Source organism: Raphanus sativus, chromosome 9 (assembly GCF_000801105.2).
Source record: "Raphanus sativus cultivar WK10039 chromosome 9, ASM80110v3, whole genome shotgun sequence".
Lineage (NCBI taxonomy): Eukaryota > Viridiplantae > Streptophyta > Magnoliopsida > Brassicales > Brassicaceae > Raphanus > Raphanus sativus.
The window spans coordinates 11,404,710-11,424,241 of NC_079519.1; the positions used below are offsets into that span (position 1 = coordinate 11,404,710).

At 35.6% G+C, this 19,532-nt stretch overlaps 2 protein-coding genes across 2 annotated transcripts; both read left to right on the forward strand.

The window, feature by feature from the left end:
• Positions 1–1,209: 1,209 nt before the first annotated feature.
• Positions 1,210–5,292, forward strand: LOC130500044 (uncharacterized). The gene is made up of 5 exons (XM_056994741.1): positions 1,210–3,660; positions 3,757–4,288; positions 4,372–4,471; positions 4,553–4,936; positions 5,023–5,292. Exons 1-5 carry the CDS (start codon positions 1,605–1,607, stop codon positions 5,290–5,292), a joined length of 3,342 nt encoding a protein of 1,113 aa, XP_056850721.1. The 5' UTR covers positions 1,210–1,604.
• Positions 5,293–5,439: 147 nt separating this feature from the next.
• LOC108824753 (uncharacterized) lies at positions 5,440–8,185 on the forward strand. Its single transcript, XM_056994742.1, has 6 exons — positions 5,440–6,229; positions 6,741–6,971; positions 7,046–7,175; positions 7,253–7,549; positions 7,634–7,855; positions 7,919–8,185. Coding segments are annotated over exons 1-6 (1,149 nt in total). The 5' UTR covers positions 5,440–6,227.
• Positions 8,186–19,532: the final 11,347 nt, after the last annotated feature.

Genomic DNA, 19,532 nt, shown 5'->3' on the forward strand with positions numbered 1-19,532 from the left:
GTAAAGCATGTAAAGCTGCTTTAACCTCATCAGCAGAAACTGGTGATACCAACTGAGAAGCTCTGAAACAAGCGAATATAAAATGTTCGCTTTACATTTGTCTATTCTATTAAAATAAGTATTCTATATAATTTTATAATTAAATGGCATATTGAAATTATACCACTACATTTTAGTTAAAATTTAATATATCATTAAAGTTATTATGTTATTTATATTATTTTGTGAAAATGGTTAAAATTTGATACCAAAAATTTCTCTTTTTTGGTAGAAGTTACATAGAAACTACTAGAAAGAAAATTAAACCAAAGCACAGAAAAGATAAGAGAAGAAGAAGCAACATCTAAAGATCTGGAAAATAATGAACCCATGATGATTACAAGTAGAACTAACTAGATAAAGCAGAAGGAAGGGCTTGACCAAAGGTAAACCATTGCCATATGGGAATGATATCTTTCATGAAATTGTAACGTTCCGACTGTCTACGGCTAATAGACAACCCATGCCCGTTTATTCGTTCTATGGGTCCCATCCTGTCTAACGGTCAATCCGTTAAATTTTTCAAATACTCGAAATCATTGTTTATTGACCCTGTAATCACCACATGACTTTTCTCCGTACTTTGGCCTCACTCGCACGGTATCACAAACCACTTCCCGATAGATCATCCATCTTTTCACTACTCCAATTCAAGCACACTTAACTCTCGAGTTCTGAACGGGTGTGTGATAGATAAGGTAAGTCAACTTTAGTGATATAGGTAGCCAAATCAATCCTTTTAACCCTTTTCGTATATTACAACTCGGGATGTTACAATTTACTCCCTCTCAAAGAACACAATGTCCCCGTTGCGCCCCACGATAGGTCTCAAGACGCCTCTCGGGTCAGAACCGAGATGGTTAACCAGCTCTGATACCACTTGTAACGCCTCGATCGCCCACGGCTAATGGGCCATGCACGCCCGCTCACTCGGCCTATTGGCCCCACCCATCTGATGGTCGATCCACTACAAGAAAACACGCTGAATTCCGACGGAGGTTCCGACGGACCAAAATGTCGTCGGACAAATTTGACGATTTTCCGACCAATTTCCGACGAAAGCCAAAAATATGAGGTCGTCGGAATTCCGTCGGTATATTCCGACGGAATTCTGACGAACCAGGGTTCGTCGGTATATACCGACGACTATCCGACGATATTCCGATCAACAAATATATCTGTTGCGGTCGTCGGTATTCCGTCGGAATATACCGACGGAATTCTGACGAACTGTTGTTCGTCGGTATATACCGACGACTATCCGACGATATTTCGATCAACAAATATAACCGTTGCGGTCGTCGGTATTCCGTCAGAAAATACCGACGAATTTCTGACGGACTATGTGACCGTTGCCGACAAATCCATATGACCGTTTTATAGCCGTTTAAAATTTGTAAATACCGACGGAATTCCGACGCACTACTTTATGTCCGTCGGAATTCCGTCAGAAAGTCGTCGGAAAGCCGTAACCAATTTTCTATAAATTCAACCCCTCCTCATTTCAACTCTTCACTCCTCATTCTCTCTTCATTCTCTTTGATCATAACAATTCCGTAAAAATCATGTCTTCAGGAGGTTATTATCGTTCATGGATGGATAAACCTCATTTGGATCCCAACACCAAATTGCTTACGGAAGAATACGTTCAAGGGATTAAAGAATTCATGAGGCTTGTTCAACAACAACCAGATGCAAAAAATGGTATGTTAAGATGTCCCTGCTCTAGTTGCAATAATAATAAAGTTATAGAAGAATTTAATGTTTGGACTCATTTGTATATGAAAGGGTTTTCACGTAATTATAAAGTTTGGTATTTTCATGGGGAAACTGGTTATGAATATGGTAGTACTAGCGAACCTCAGCCTGTTAGTGAATTTCAGCCGGATATTAGGTTAGAAGAATCTAGAACGGATATAGATTATGGTGTAGGTACTGAGCAGATGGTACATGATCATTATAGAGGGGAAGAACCAAATCCCGAATCTAGGAGATTTTTTGACATGTTGGATGCAGGAAAACAACCTTTGTATCAAAATTGTAGAGATGGTCATTCAGCCTTATCATCTGCAACTAGATTAATGGGTATTAAGACAGACTATAATTTGGCTGAAGAATGTATGGATGCGATTACTGATTTTGTCAAAGGCATTCTACCTGAGGATAATGTTGCACCGGGTTCATACTACGAAGTTCAGAAACTGGTTGCCGGTCTTCAACTACCGTACGAAGTGATAGATGTATGTATTGACAACTGCATGATCTACTGGAGAGCGGATGAGACACGGAATGAATGCAAATTTTGTGGGAAACCTCGTTTCCAGGAGACGAGGGGAAGAGTTCCGATCCCGTTCAAAAGAATGTGGTATTTGCCATTGACGGAAAGATTGAAGAGGTTGTATCAGTGTGAGCGCACAGCAAAAGCAATGAGATGGCATGCAGAGCATTCCACAAATGGTGAGATTAGACATCCTTCAGATGCGAAGGCTTGGAAACATTTCCAGTCAATATATCCAGAATTTGCAGAAGAGAGAAGAAATGTTTATCTTGGATTATCTACTGATGGTTTCAGCCCATTTGGAAAGCATGGAAGACAGTATTCTCTTTGGCCAGTTATTGTGACACCGTACAACCTACCGCCGAGCTTGTGCATGCGACGAGAGTTTTTGTTCCTCTCAATTCTCGTCCCCGGGCCAGAGCATCCTAAAAGATCACTAGATGTGTTTCTTCAACCACTGATATATGAGTTGCAACAACTATGGGCGCATGGTTTTGAGACATACGATGTTTCGTGCAAAGAAAACTTTCATATGCGGGCAGTACTTATGTGGACAATAAGTGACTTTCCAGCATATGGTATGTTATCTGGATGGACAACACATGGGAGACTATCATGTCCATATTGTCAAGATGACACAGCTGCTTTCCAACTAAAGAACGGAAGGAAAACGTGTTGGTTTGACTGTCACAGGCGATTTCTACCACCTGATCATCCATACCGCAGGAGTAGGAATGCATTTACGAAGAACAAGCAGGTGTTTGATGGTCCACCTGTGGAAGTTAGTGGGGAAGATTTGTTGAAGCAGTTTAGGTATTTTGATGCAGAAAGGACGCCAGATGTAGGTGGACATGAAAACATTCGAGTCAGTGCGGTTGGAGAGCTACATAACTGGCACAAAAAGAGTATTTTCTGGGATCTGCCATATTGGGAAAGTCATCTATTGCGGCATAATTTAGATGTCATGCATATTGAGAAGAACTTCTTCGACAATCTGATGAACACAGTCTTTAACATCCAAGGTAAAACGAAGGATAACTTGAAGTCAAGGTTGGATTTAGTCGATATCTGTGATCGTCCTGAACTTCATGTGGATGAGAATGGTACGGCCCCTTTTCCCATTTATCGTCTGGATGGTGCTAGAAAAGAAGAGTTCTTTGATTGGATTACAGATAAAGTGAAATTTCCTGACGGATATGCATCAAATTTGGGGAATTGCGTTGATAGAAGCGAAGGAAAGTTTACTGGCTTGAAGAGTCATGATTGTCATGTAATTATGCAGCGCCTCCTTCCGTTTGCTTTTTCAGCATTATTGCCACGTAATGTTCATGAAGCAATTGCAGGTATCTTATATTTTTACAATTTAATTTATTTTTATATTTAACAATTATGCTTATATAAACTAATACTTATGAAAATTATGTCTTTTATCTATGTAGGGATAAGTGTTTTCTTCCGCGATTTATGCAGCAGAGTAGTGACTGAAGAGGGTATTAATAATTTGAAGACAAACGCACCAGTCAGCATGTGCAACCTCGAGAAGATATTTCCTCCATCATTCTTTGATGTTATGGAACATCTTGTTATTCATCTCGCAAGAGAATTGGAACTTGGTGGTCCTGTGCAGTACAGATGGATGTATATTTTTGAGCGTTATATGCATCATCTGAAGAAGATGGTCAAAAATTTAAGCCGGGTGGAAGGATCTATAGTGGCACAGGTGATCAATGAAGAAACTGCAATCTTTGCTGAAAATTATTTTCCACCAGAAGTGCATACAAAACATCGAAGACCTTCTCGGCACAATGACAGAGGAGAGAGAGCAACATATCATGTTACTGTCCCAAGCATGTTCAAGGAAATAGGACGACTTAGTGGAACATTCACGAAGCGGAGACTTACGGACACTGAGCACGCTCATTTGCAAACATATTTGCTCACCAACTGTGAAGATGTTCTACAATATGAGAGGTAAAAATATTTATTCATTTACATTGTTTTTTTTTAATATTCAATAAATTTATTTCATATTGATATAATATTTTTGTATATAGTGTATATATGGCGGAGTTGCGTATGACTCACAGGCATGCAACAGAACATGAGCTTCAACAACTTAGAGATAATGGATTTGCTGCGTGGCTTCGTAGTTATGTGAGTCATATAAACAAATGAGTAGTTTAATTTTAATATAAACAAATTAACTTTTCACTCATATATGTTTTTAATTTATAGGTGAATGATGGTTTGGCCAGAGGTTTTGTGTTCGATGATTGGATACGCGAATTTGTGCAGGGACCAAACTATGTGGTCAAATCATATCCAAAATTCTGTACGCGAGGATATGCATTCACAAAGAAAGGTCATTCTAAGACAACATATGATGCTGGTGTTTCATCTTCTTCCGGTGACGATGTCTACTACGGCAACATAAAAGAAATATTAGAAATCCAATTTCCTGGAATGGTTGGATTGCGTTGTGTAGTATTCTATTGTGATTGGTATGACACCACCCCAGATAGAGGAGTGAAGATTGATGCGTTTGGTGTTATATCGGTTCATTCGCGGCGGAAACTTCAATATTATGATCCCTTCATTCTTGGTTCGCAAGCTGATCAGGTATGTCAATATATTCATAATTTTTTACCAATATCATTAATTAATGTTATATATTCTACTAATACTTGTAAAATTGATATGTATAGGTGTGCTACATCAGTTACCCTCGGGTGACGTACAGAGACGATCCATGGGTCACAGTAACGCAAATCAACCCAAGAGGACGATTGAATGGAAGTTCTGATGATGATGAACCATTGCAACCAGAGTCTACCAGCAACGCCCAGGCAGTTGAAGATTTGGCAGATGTTGAATTCGTTGAGAATTTTACTGAGTTTGGACTTGATGCTGTTGTACATTCGGAGCCAGAAGCTGAGGTTGGGGAGTTTGATGAAGATTCAGAAGATTCGGATTAGGTTTTTTTTTTTTTTTTTTCTCGGTCCGTCGGAATTCCGTCGGCATATACCGACGGATTACCGACGAACAAGGCCAGTTCGTCGGTAATCCGTCGGTATTATGCCGACGGAATTCCGACGACATAGGGTTTCATTGATGTTTGTATACTTCCTCGGTAATTCGTCGGTATATTCCGACGACATACCGACGAACTGGTCTAGTTCGTCGGTAATTCGTCGGAATATACCGACGGAATACCGAGGACATGTGTTTCAAAACAATTTCAAACATAAAAATCTATAAATTTTGATGCCAAAACTACGAAAATAACACATAATAAGTGCTTAGTATAGTATTAGATCGCAACCATTCAAATATAACAACTCATAAAATAAGTGTTTATGCATATCAATGTTTTTATAACATCTCATCTTAACACTCATATACTTATACAATCATATTCATCTAATCTTACTTCAAAAAATGTTATTGTGTAAAATTGTGTTATAAAAACATTTTTATTGTTAAATATTTATGCAAATACTATATATATTATCAAAGATTAGGATTTTACATTTAGAAACTTGTAATCAACCCCTAAACACTATGTCGTCGGAATTCCCTCGGTAAAGTTCGTCAGTATTCCGTCGGAATATACTGACGAACCCGTGTCCGTCGGAATTTTTGTTCACCCGGGAAAACCAAACCGCGTGAAAATTTTCGCGCACCGCCAATTGGTTTATATTTAATGATTCCGACGGAATACTGACGAACCCGTGTCCGTCGGAATCATCAAATATAATTACCCTTCTTCTTCCTTCTTCGTTATTTCCGCCTCTCTCTCTATCCTCTCCGCCGTTTCTCTCTCTTTCAAGGCGATTCCGGCGGTTTTCGAGCTCCCATCCCCGGCGATTCCTCTACCCACGCTCATATCTCTTCCCCCAAACCCGAAATCATGTAAGAATCATCCTAACCTTTGTTTATTTCAATTTTTTAGGGTTTTGGATGTTAGATCTCCGATTTGAGGTTGTTTGATTGAATGTTTTAGGATTGAATGGATTGTTTAGGATATATAAGTTAGGATTGTTGTTTGAATTGTTGTTTTAATTTTTTTTCTGGAATTATTTGGTGTTTTTGTTAAAATTCAAAACGTTTTACTATTTTTAAAACGTTTTTTGATTTTTAAAAACGTTTTTTCAAGTTTACAGTTTAAACTATGTATTATTTAAAACGTTTTAATTTTTTTATGATTTTTAGAAACGTTTTTTGATTTTTAAAAACGTTTTTTGATTTTTAAAAACATTTTTGATTTTTAAAAACATTTTACGATTTTTAAAAATATTTAACAACCTTTTTCAATATTTATAAAAAAAATTATATTTTTATATTTATATATATATATATATATATATATATCATTTTTTATGTAAAAATCATTTTAATTAATTTGATGTATTAATTTTTTTAGGTCCGAGGAATCACCCCGCCCCGCAGCCCGTCGACGTAGTTCGGTGAGCTCTTCCCGTGCATCGGGATCGTCTCACGAACAAAACTCGTTTCCCGCATATATTCCCGCTCCACCTCCCGCTCCTGCTCAACAGAATCCGGGGGTCATGCCAGTTGAACTATTGGTTCAACAACCGGGTCGAGAGCATCTCCCGGTTCTCCATCCCACCCCACGACGAGGACATAGCACTTGGTTAGTATTTTTTTTATTTGTAGCATTATGTTTTTTTTCCATTAATTAACTTGCTAACTTGTATTTTTTTAAAGGTTCACCAAGTCGAGTAATGGCATTAGCAGGAGCATCAACCAGATGATGTATTCCATGCTCCAAATTGGATATACGAAGTGGAGTGAGATCCCTCAAGAAGACCAAGAGTTGTGGTTTCGTCAATTTGCGGTACTAACTCTTCATTTTTTAAAATTATTTACATTTTTTTAATATATCTACTTATTAAAATTATGTGTGTTTTGTAGCAAGAGTTCAACTGGCACCCCGATCACACGGAAACAGTCCGTATTAGATTCAAAGCTAAGGCCATGGACTCTTATACAAAGCAGGTGAACGCGTGGAAGAAAGTTTGGCAGAAGAACAAGAGGCCACGGAACATCAACGGGAGGGTGTTCGAGCAGTTGATAGTTCATTGGCAGAAGGACGAAACTGCAGAGACGTCTTCTAGGAACTCTAAGAACCGGAAGAGCGATCGTGGCGGGAAAGGTATGTATGTGCACAACCTCGGGGCTTGCTCTATGTCTACTAAGGAAGATGAACTTGTAAGTTTTTTTTTATTATTTATCTTTATGTTTATTTATATAAATATTTTTTATATTCCTTGGCTAATAATGGCGGTTTTTTAGATCGAAGCAAATGACGGTAATCCCGTTGATCGACTCCAACTCATTAAGGTGGCTCACACTAACAAGAAGACGGGTCAAATTCAGGACCTCTTGATCAAAGATGTCGTTGATTTGGTGGAAACTGAAATAGCATCTCAATCTCAGCCTCTCTCTGATGACGGCGATTCAGTGGGAGCTTCAACCACCTTGTCCCGATTGCAAATAAATGAGATGGTTGAAAAGGTAATTTTTTTTATCAATATATTCATTTTATAATGTAGTTTACTAACTTAAAATATTTTGTAGGCTGTTCCTAAAAGGAAAGGAGGCTTTTTAGTTGGATTGGCCCGCCGTGCTTCTTCGTATCCGGCATCTTCTTCGCAGGTTCCGTATGCCGATCCCATGATTCTCGAGGAGCTACATGACAAAGGTGAACGGATTGTGGCATTGGAGGAGCAGAACGCCACTATCCAAGCTGAGAATGCCACTATCCTTGCTGAGTTGGCATCCCAAAAGAAGACCAACGCCGAGATAATGGAGAAGCTAAACCGTTTATTTGCTTCGAGTTCTTAGTTTTTTTCTGAATTTTAAAACTTTCTGAATGTTTTTTTTAATATTTCGGTTTGTATGAATTTAAATTCTATAATATTATTAGTTTTCAATTTCAGATTTATTTTAATTAAATTTATAAAATTGCAAAATTTAATTCTATAATAAAAAATATTTAAAAATGCAAAATATAATTATTTATTAAAAATTGGAAATACTGACGAACCATGTCCCTCGGAAAATACTGACGAATTGCGGTCCTCGGAAAATACCGACGAACCATGTCCCTCGGAAAATACTGACGAACAAGGTCGTCGGTATTTATCGAGGACAAGGTTCGTCGGTATTTTCCGACGAACCCAGTTCGTCAGTATTTTCCGAGGGACATGGTTCGTCGGTATTTCTCGACAAACCAACGTTCGTCAGTATTTTCCGAGGGACTTGGTTCGTCAGTATTTCCAATTTTCCGATGACCACTGTTGTCGGAGCTGTTATCGGAATGTGGTCAGAAGTTCGTCAGAATAAAGTTTCTCGGTATTCGTCAGAAATTCGTCGGTGTGGCTGACGAAATTCCGACGAAATTCGAAATTCCGACGAAATGATACCGACGGACAGTTTCGTCAGATATTCGTCAAAATATGTCTATTCCGACGATATTCTGACGAATTCGTCCGTCAGTATCCGCCTGCTTTCTTGTAGTGATCCGTTAATTTTTCCAAAGGTTCGAAATCAGTGTTTACTGACCCTGCCCGTGCTTTGGCCTCACTTGTACGGTATCACAAATCACTTTCCGATAGGTCACCCATAATTTCACTATTCCGGCCAAAGCACACTTAACTTTAGATTTCTAAACGGATGTGTGACAGATAAGGTAAGTCGACTTTGGTGACATATGTAGCTAAATTAATCCTTTTAAGTCTTTCCATATATTACAACTCGGGATGTTACAAAAATATTAAGCAATGTTTTGGTAGAAATTGGCTTGCATGAAATACTACTCATATGATTGACATAATTCCCGCACAGGTTTGCAAACCCTTAGTCGACGGAAAGCCTAAGCCTCCCAACCATCCCCGGAAGAGGGAAACAAGGAATTTCAAAAGATGTTAACCTCTACTCCTACCGGAAAGCTTCAAATGTGCCAACTGGGACACAAAGATCTTAAGAAGTCATACTTTTTCGGTTTGACTACAAAAATAATGTGAACCAGAGAAAAAACTAGGTGTGGTGAGAACCACATCTTAACGTCGTACTCCTAACCCTGAATGTTAGACTAAGGATCAGCCAACTATTATGATCCAAATTACCCAATAGTGGTTCTTAGATGGCCAATCCAAACAAGAACCACCGTTCGTGAACCAACCCTCAAATGATCATAGAAGTTTTGAGTAAAACTACTTCGCGCTAAAATCAAGAATCGGAACTAAAGGGCAAGTCATAGACGGCCCCACCATTAGCCTGAGACCAGCAGCGGCACACAAATACCACATCAGACACAACTACTACACAACAACCTTCATTATTACGACCGCGTGTCCGGAGCAACCTCTGAAGCCCAACTTGACTAGAGAAGAGAGAAGGTCTCACGCTACTCGACACTGAAAAATCTAAACCACACACGTCGCCGAAATACTCCCTACCAACCCGAAACCTGACACTAAGCCGCCAGATCTGAAGATAGGAGATACCCATGCACGCTCACACCGACGTAGAAGGAATAGATCTAGAAGGAGAAAACCTTGACCACTTCTCTATGTGGCTCTAAAATTCAATTTCTCGACAGCGTACAAGATCTGACTTCGTCACGATACAAAATCTCCGTCTAGAAACTCCCAAAATCCACCGAAAAACATAAGAGAACCAACTAAAAAGGTAGATATAAACTTCATATGCTTAACATCATCAACAATGAGAGCCACAAACATATCGAGAGAGGCAGATAAACCGGCGAGTAAGAAAGAGAAAGAAAAAGGATATCGGAACAAGTCTTCGAATGCGGAGAACTACCGGAATAACCGGATGACAGATAAATAATTTTTTTGGAGAATTTAAGTGAGAAATAGAAACATAGAGAAATTTTTTTCTTAGAGGTCTTATTGGCTAAGACTCCACTAAAAATTCTCAACCATTTTCTGTTAATATTTTAGTACAAGTTTGTTTACAATTAAAATTTTCTTTTCCTTTTTATGACTAAACAAATGAAAGCGTGACATTTATATGTTGAGGTACCTAAAGGATTCTGCAAACATCTCTGCAGACATACCATATTACTCTTTATCTTTTTCTTTTTCTTTTGTAACCTGCCTTCATCGTCTGTTTTTTCTTTACTTTTAATAAATTAATTATGAAAACTTCATCTTAATCTAAACGATGGAGGTGTTCTTAGAACTATAATTTGCACTAGATAATGTTTTTAATTAAAATATAGTTTTCCGTTAAAGTTTCAAAATTGATGACGGTGTTCAGGATTAAGTACAAACATAAATGTTAGTGATGATAGTGTAATTAAAGGAACGATGTCTAGAACTTCATGGCCTAATGGTAAGGACGGGCTCCTTCCTGCATCCAGGTTGTGAGTTCGAACCCTGCTGGAAGGAACTAAGTCATGATTTCTGGACACCAACACGGATATGGGCCTATGCTTTAGGGCCCATTTGTATATCCGGAGAGAGAGTCTATCCGTGGGCTGCATCTCCTCTTGGGGATTAGTCTGGGCCCTTCCATAGGTCCGGGATACCCCCAGGTTAATCAAAAAAAAAAAAAAAAAAATTAAAGGAACGAAACTATACGAACATCAAAGTCAAATATGGTCGAACCAAAAATGAACGGGTGACTAGAGGACATCCTGCAGGTTGTGGGGTTTGCAAACCGACCCCATATATTACTGTTTTAAGTGTTTACAAGACTACTGGAAGTTATTACGCTTGTATTTGGATCTAAACTCAATAATAAGTCTCGTAATTTTTTTTTTTTTGTAATTTAATGTAGTTTAATTTTTCTTTGAGATCCAATAAAAAATAAACACACAACTTGATAAATTTAAATTGAAAAAGTTTAAACTCTTACATAAGTATGTTGAACTAAAAGTTCTCTTAACACAGCAAAACACACAACCTCGGGTACCTCTGCCTCCTGCCAACTATATATATAGTTTACTTGTTTTTGCTCGAAACAATAATGTTTCTTCGCGTGATTAAAATACCCATGCATCAATTTGTTTGTTGGACCGAAGCTAAAATTAATTCCAGAGGATGTATCTATATTGTGAATTTTTAGTGACCAAATATTGATTTATCATACGCATAGGCATCCACTAAAAACAATTGAGATAGTTGTTAATATATTTGACGAAAAACTCATATGTTGTTGATATATTGAACGTAAACGAATTTTAAAATTATGTAAATAAATAAATTCTGACTGCGTTGTTGATAATGGATGAAAATTTGGTTCTTAAGTCTTGTTTAAGGGTTTTGATCCAAATAACGGATGAATATTCATGTATAATTCTTTAAATCTAAATTATTGAAAATGGTTAAAATAAAGGGTTTTCTTTTGCAAAAATAGCTCAAAACTCAAAATCAAATACAAAACTAACCCATTATTTTTTTTTTTTTTGAAAAAAAAAAAAACTAACCCATGATTTTTTGAAATTTTGTTTTCTTCTATTCATCCTAAAAAATTGGATTATTCACAAAAATGACATTATTTAAAATCCGAAAAAATGATTTTCTTACTCAATCATCCTAATCTTCTTCTTTTATTTACGACATTGTCATCGATATATCAACGGTCATGAACATATAATTTCAAACTCTAAATGCACTTAAATCAACATCTACATCTTTATATTTTTATTTCTTAAACACACAAATAATTTCTCTTTCACTTCCTCTTTTATTTCATCCCAAAATCCCAATTTTTATTTTATTTTAAAATTTATAAGCTTACTATAGTTACTCAAGTTCTTGGTCAAGAACGAGTAACTAACTTTCATTAAGAAAGTGACGTGTACTTGAAGAATCTAAACATGAAACTCATTGGATCTAACAATGATTTTTCAAATTTTTCAGATTTGTTTGATAGAATAATTACACGGAAGTCTTCTAAAACGAAAAAACTTAAACGGAAATCTTCTGGTCAATGCAGAGGTTAATTTTGCAATTGACTTTATGTCTGCTTTTTAGAGACAACTTCTCTGGAAGTCTTCCAATTTTTTTTTGTTAACACAAAATCTTGAAAATACTAGAAAAGGCTTCCAACTTTTCTTTATCGGTAAGTCTTCTAGGATAAAAATGTTAGTTTTGCAATTGACTGAATTGTTTCAGAAATCTGACTTATTATCAACTGTCACTGGAAGTCTTCTCACTATCGGTAAAAGTCGTCTCAGGTTATATTTGCAATTAAAAAATAAAACTTAAATATTTAATTTTATTTAAACGACTTCTATGTAAATCTTCCGAGAGAAGACTGTTGGGGTCAAAATCGGTCACCACGGAATCAATGTCCGAAAGTTTCTGATAAATCTTTCTTCTCGAAAAAGAAACAAACCGCGGGAACTAAAACTTCATGTAATTAAAAAAAGAATTAAGCAACATAGAAAAACAACTTCCGAAAGAACGACGAAACGGAAAAAGGCCATTCCATCACTTTCCCACTATCCAGGTCGCCAAAAATTATTTCTGATATACTATGGATTTTACCTCTTTTCTACCATGGTGTGATTGTTTTAAAGTCTATTATATGGGTTTGGAGTATTGTTTATTGTATTTTCAGGTTCAGGTATGTTCTGGAGAACTTTGGTGATTTTATAGCCTTTTGAGGTGCAGAACTTCACATATGCGTCAGATGTTCAGCTATGGATGGAGACCTTTCCACCGTTAGATTGAACATATATTTTGACATAAGATAGATCTTTGAGTTAGATTTCAAATTTCACCTGTTTAACGTCAATCAGCATCCTATAGCAGAAGTTATGCCCACTATACTGCAGAATGGCCAGTCTGTCTCGCGAGAGAAACCTGCCGAGGAGATGAAGGAATGTCGATCGACGGCACAGCCTTGGTGTCGGTCGACGGTGATGACAAAAGGCAGTCCAAGTATATTCCAAAACCTACTTAAGCTCAGGAGCCACCACAAATTACCAATATATCTTTGGCCGACTTTAGACGAAATTTATGTGTTTCTAACCAATTGTTGACGGATGTGCTTTCTATGCTTTATTCTATTATTTTTTCTTAGTTTTAGGTTTGTAGAGAAGAGATAAACTCATTAAGAATTCTCTTGGAACTCTATTGGTTTTGGTTTTTATATCTATTGAAATTTCATTTATTCTTTCTATGATTTTCTATGACAACTATCATGTATGAATAGATCCACTTGCTAGGTTTATGTTTAATTACGGTTCTTGATGGATTAGCCAAAACTATAGAATTGCTAGGGTGATAATTAGATATCTTTCATTAGAATTTATCTTATTGTTTGTGTTCTATAGTAGCTAACTAGAACCATGAATATAGGATAATTAGGCATACGCGACATCATGGTTTATTACCTGAATAATTCTCTTGAGCTAGGATTGCTAGAAACAAGCGACAGCTGATTTAGTTAAAACTAGTGAACCTATCAATCAACTCGCTAAAGCTTGCCTAAGAGAACATCGATCGACGCTGGCACCATAGCATCGATCGACGTTCGATCCATATCAACAAACGGCAGCTGAGATATCGGAGTTAGTCAATAGGATTGATTCACATGCAAAAGCTGAAACTCAATAGAATTCAAGTTCTAGGATTGAAAATCTAAGTATTCTATATCATTAAAATCCAGATTGCCTGAAACCCTAAGTCTAGCAACCATCCTTCCATCAACTCATCAATCAATCTACTGAACAACTACCTTGTTCACCTTTATTTACTACTATTAATTGTTTTCATACTTACTGCCTAGTTTAATCGTGCTGTATTGATTTTATTGTGTGTCCACGCTCACTGTGGATTCGATCTCTAAGTACTACAATCAACCTCTTATTTTAGAGAGAAAAGTAACTTCTTAGGGTAATTTGATTGATATCAATTTCTCAAAGAAATTGTAAAGACACTTAAGTCGAAAGACAGCCAGAAAAGGTCTAACCCCCGGTATAATCCCCCTTACAATTTTGGACGAGAATGAGCCAAAAACTGCTATTACGATATATCTAATATTTGCAGAAGAAGATAAATGTCAAGTATAGGATAATCATGAAGATCGAAGAAAAAGAAATATTTCTGTGAAGAGATAAACTCGACCCAGAGGAAGAAAACGAAAGGACTACCGATTGAAGAGGAGAGACGCACATACGATTTTTAGACTCTTAGAACTAAATTACTATAAAAACTCGCATAGGCAGTTTGATCTCTTGTTCAAACTCTTTAATTGAATTACGTTCGGCTTGATCCTCGAAAGGGGTACGTAGACAGCCTTTTGTATGGTTCAGTCTGAAATCAATAAAACCTTTTCACATCTTTTTCGTCTCTTGCTAAGCTTGTTGCAGCCCACATCAATTTTTCTTGACATTAGCGGCTATTCTAGTTAATTTCGCTAGGTTTTTTTGCCTATGTTATTCGATTTCCTCGAAATCCCATTTCCAGACAAGCTTCATTATGCTTTTTGTCTATGCAACGCTCATATGAAAATTCGAAATAAAGATCAATTTTTTTCTCTAAATTTGTTTGGTTGTCTTTTCATATTTTCCGTGTTTATTTGATCACTTGTCGTTGGCTCTTGTAGAGAATCCCGACCTCAAGGAAAGTAGTGTTTTCTTTTCTTTCTCCATTCATTAAATCGAAGGTGCGAATTTCGGTTCCCACAGTTTGGCGCTAGAATGAGGGGGGGGGGATCACTCTAACTCACGGCCGCAAAATGCTTGATCGAAAAGATGTTCAGAAATATGAAAGACAAACTCACAGCACGCAATAAAGCAGGTAAAACAACTCCAGCGGTGACTGCTCTTATGGCTAATGCTTACACATACACCGCAGTGCTCAAAAATCAAAAACGTAGTCGCGACTATTCGCCACAAGAGGAGCACGGAAACGAGTTCGCGATTTCGCTGTCTAAACAGAAAGGGAAACGATAAAATCTATCAAACCCCGTAAAATTTGTCTCATTACCGATTTGAAAAAATCTCAACGCATAAATGTTCGACCAAAAGACGTTTTCCAAATTTTTTTTCGAAAAAATAAAACTTGCTTCCACTTCCCTAATTCACGAAGAAACTCTAGATAACTCATGGAAATTGAAGCACAAAAAACGAGTTGACAAACCCACACAAATGTACTTCTTCCGAATAACTTTCGGAGAAACGAAGTTGATTTTTATAAAACTCCTCAAAACCTAATTTTTTTTGACGAATACTAAACAATGAAAAACGGGAGATCGCATCCCTCACTGCTAAAAATATTTTCTGAAACTTAAGATCTCGTAAAAATTCAAGTGTCGCCTCTAAAGTAACACATTCAGTGAATTCCTAGTGTTTGTCACCTAAGCTTACTTCGGAAAAACTACTTAAAACTCCCTCGGATCAATCCTACAGAAATTAGTAATTTTCTGATTAAGTTTAGTCGCAATAATTAAGCTCATTAAAGCCAGAGTCTTTGATACTAAAAACCAATAACTAAATTGGCCGAACAGCCGCAAAACCTGAGTTTTCCCAAAAATGGATAAACTTCACCCGAGGGTAGAAAAGGAAAGGATGGCCGACCTAAGAGGAGTACATAAGAGGAGCCAATGCGAGAGACGCATAGACAATTTTTTAGAATTTTAGAACATTTTGCACTTAGGAATTTATGCATTATTCTCGACATGCTAAATTTCTATGTATTTCCCTCAATTACTAGACGAACTCGCAAGGTAGTTCTATCTCTTGTTCAAACTCTGTAATTGAACTACATTCGACTTGATCCTTGAAAGGAGTACGTAGGAAGCCTTTCATAAGGTTCAGTACGAAATCAATAAAAACTTTTTGCATATTTTTCGTCTATTGCTAAGCTAGTTGCGGCTCACATCGGTTTTTCTTGAAATAGGCGGCTATGCTAGTTAACTTCGCTAGGGTTTTTTTGTATATGTTATTCGATTTACTTTGTAATGTCGTTTCCAGAAAAGCTTCATGTATGTTTTTGTCTATGGAACGCTCAAACGCAAATTCGAAATAAAGATTTCTTTTCTCTAAATTTGTTTGGTTGTCTTTTCATATTTTCTGAATTTATTTGATTACTTGACATCAGCTCTCGCATAAAATCCAGACTTAAAGGAAAGTAGGGTTTTCTTTTCTTTCCTCCGTTCACTAAAATCGATGATGCGAATTTCGGTTCCCACAAAGACTTACACAGAAGTCTGCCAGAGTTTTATTCCGAGATTCTGGTCAAACATTTGGTTATCAAAGAAGACTTCCGTGTAAGTTTTCTGCTGGAAGACTTACATGGAAGTCATCTAATTAAAATTAAATATTTAAGTTTTATTTTTCAATTGTATGTAAGTCGTTATTTTAAATTAATTTTTCTCGTGGAAGACTTACATGTCAGTTTTCTTGAAAAAGTCAAATTTATAACACAATTTGGTCAATTGAAAAAATTAACATATTTATCCTAAAGACTTACCGGGACGCCTTCTCAGGTACATTCAAATTTTTTTCAAAAACAAAAGTAAGCCAATATTTATAAATAAAAACTTTAAAAGAAGTATGCTGTAGAGTACACTTTTATGGAACTCTTCCTTTGTAAATTTTCAATTGTAAAAGTGACATAAATGAAAGACTTCCTAAAAGTCTTCTAGACAACTTCCATGGAAGTCTTTTACTTCAAAGTTTAATACACTTTCACTTTATCTAAAAGAATTTTTTAACATTTCTTCTAATTCATGTATATTAGTCGATATTGGGGTTCCTAGATGAAATTCATATCTTAATTGGTTTTAATTATGAGGTTACCAATATTCATGTTTATTAATGTTTTTAGCTAATTCTAGAAGACTTCTGTGGAAGTCTTCTACGTTAGTTTTTGTAAACTTGTTAAGTAACATTATAATTTTTTTTAACTTTCAAAAGTGTTAAATAACTTCAAGAATATCAATTAATATAGTTTAATGTGTCTCCTTAGATCATAAGATATACTTTATAACTTTCATGAAATTTTAAATTTCAATTTCTACTTAAAATTTGAGTTTTTCGCTTACATTTCCCGCTTATAATTCAATAATGTCAAGTACTTTTGGCAAGATAATATTGTAGACATGAACATATTTACCAAATTATTTTTCGTTTACATCTCTTCAAATTTACAAAATAATTCACAACTAAAGAGTACACATATAAATAAAAAAAAAGATCATAAACAAAACTATTATAGATCATTTCTTTTAAAAGACAAGCTTGGAATCCCCTTGACATGGGAGAAGACTCCGTTAGATTACTTCTGAGAAGTTTTCCAAATTCTGACTCAGATCTAAAAAACCTACAAATCCAAAAACGTTCAAATGGCTTTAAAACAGAGAAAATGAATGGAATATGAGATAGATCTACCTTTAAAGAACACATACATATACATATCCAAAATTTTTAGATCTACCTTTAAAGGAGTATACGATGAGAACTATGTAATAAAAATCTGCAAGCCAAGATGAATTAGTGAAAATGACATGAGACAAAAAAAAAGATAAATGAATATAAAGTTTGGTATCCTCAAGTTCTAAGGGGGGTGTATTGAATTGAGATTTTTAGGTGATTTGTATCAAAATAATAAATTTACTATTATTTAAACATGAATTTTAAAACCTCGTCTAAAATCCAGTGTTATTGAACTTGGCATTTTATAAAGTAGCCTGAAATTCACTGTTATTTAGAAAAATTAAGATTTGTGGAGTTTAAAAGTTTTCAAGTGATTTTAGAGTGTTTAGGGGAATTTTTTAGTTAAAAATACACCTCCTAAGAGGTTTAAGAAAGGTTGAAGAGTTTTAGTTTGAGAAAAATGTAAGAGCTCTTTAAGGAACCAAGGTTACCAAGTGAAGAAAAATCGGACATAAGAACTTACCAAAACATTCATTTCTATTATGAAAAAGGATACATGGGAGAAGACTCCACCAAAAGTCTTCAAGGAAGGTAGATCTAGAAGACTTCGAATAGTTCCAGGAAGTCTTCTACTGCATATGTTAGAAGACTTTCAAAAAGACATTCCGGGAAATCTTCCAAAACATTCATTTTTAATGAAAAAGAAGACATGGGAAAAGACTCCAACAAAAGACTTACAGGAAGATAGATCTGGAAGACTTTCACAAAGTCTTTCAAGAGCATTATATTTTAGAAAACTTTCTAAAAGACTTCCCGGGAAGTCTTCCAAAATTTGGTTCAGATCTTAAAAACCTACATATTCAAAAGCATTCAAATGGTTTTAAAACCGATAAAAAAATTCAAAACAAGGTAAAAATTTTAAGAAACAAAAAGTGTTTTGAAAAGGTAAGAGTTTTAAACAACAAAAGATTACCAAATTAAGAAAAATCGGACTTGGAGACTTACCAAAACGCTCATATCTGTTATGAAAAAGGATTCATGGAGAAAACTCCGCCAAAAGATCTAGTGCATTAAATGTTAAAAGACTTCCGAGAAGACTTTCCTGGAAGTCTTCCAAGTCAATCTCAGATCTGAAAAATCTTCAAATCCAAAAACATTCAAATGATTTCAAAACATTGAAAAACTTAAAAAAGTAAGGTAATAACTTAAAATAACAAAAAGAGTTTTCAAAAGGTAAGAGACTTAAGTAACAAGAGGTTACCAAATGAAGAAAATATGACTTATAGATCTACCTTTAAAAGAGAAGAAAATGATAACCATGTAATGAAAAACCTGCAAAAAAAAAAAACAAATCAGTGAGAAAAACATGAGATAAAAATGAGAAATTGAAATAAAGTTTGATGTTCTTAAGTTCAAAGAGATTAGAGCGAGGTTGAAGAGTTTTAGAATGAGAAATGATACATTTTTGTTGCAGTAATTTGAAAGGAAAAGATAGAATGTATAAGTTTTTTTTATATAGGGAGACCAAAATTCAAATAAAGTTAAATATTTTCGATTCAGAAGACTTTCAAGTAAGTGTTCTAATAGAAGATTTCCTAGAAGGCCTAATTGCAAGTTTTCTAGATCCTAAATTTACTATTCGCCTAGAAAACTTCCACGGAAATCTTCTAGTGCATTATTTGTTGGAAGACATAGATCACCTAAACACCAAACTTAAAATAATTAACTAACTAAAAACAAACACTTCATAAAAACTAAAATCAACTTTAAAAGTGTTTAATATACACAAACTCAACACATATAAGTCAAATTTTAAATTTTCAAAAAAAA

Excerpts from the sequence above, each read along its gene's own strand:
- LOC130500044 (XM_056994741.1), top strand. The coding sequence starts at position 1,605 with ATGTCTTCAGGAGGTTATTATCGTTCATGGATGGATAAACCTCATTTG. Across the intron at positions 4,289-4,371 it reads GATGTTCTACAATATGAGAG|TGTATATATGGCGGAGTTGC; the intron begins GTAAAAATATTT and ends TTTTGTATATAG. Across the intron at positions 4,472-4,552 it reads CTGCGTGGCTTCGTAGTTAT|GTGAATGATGGTTTGGCCAG; the intron begins GTGAGTCATATA and ends TTTAATTTATAG.
- LOC108824753 (XM_056994742.1), top strand. Across the intron at positions 6,972-7,045 it reads CGACGAGGACATAGCACTTG|GTTCACCAAGTCGAGTAATG; the intron begins GTTAGTATTTTT and ends ATTTTTTTAAAG. Across the intron at positions 7,176-7,252 it reads TGTGGTTTCGTCAATTTGCG|CAAGAGTTCAACTGGCACCC; the intron begins GTACTAACTCTT and ends TGTGTTTTGTAG.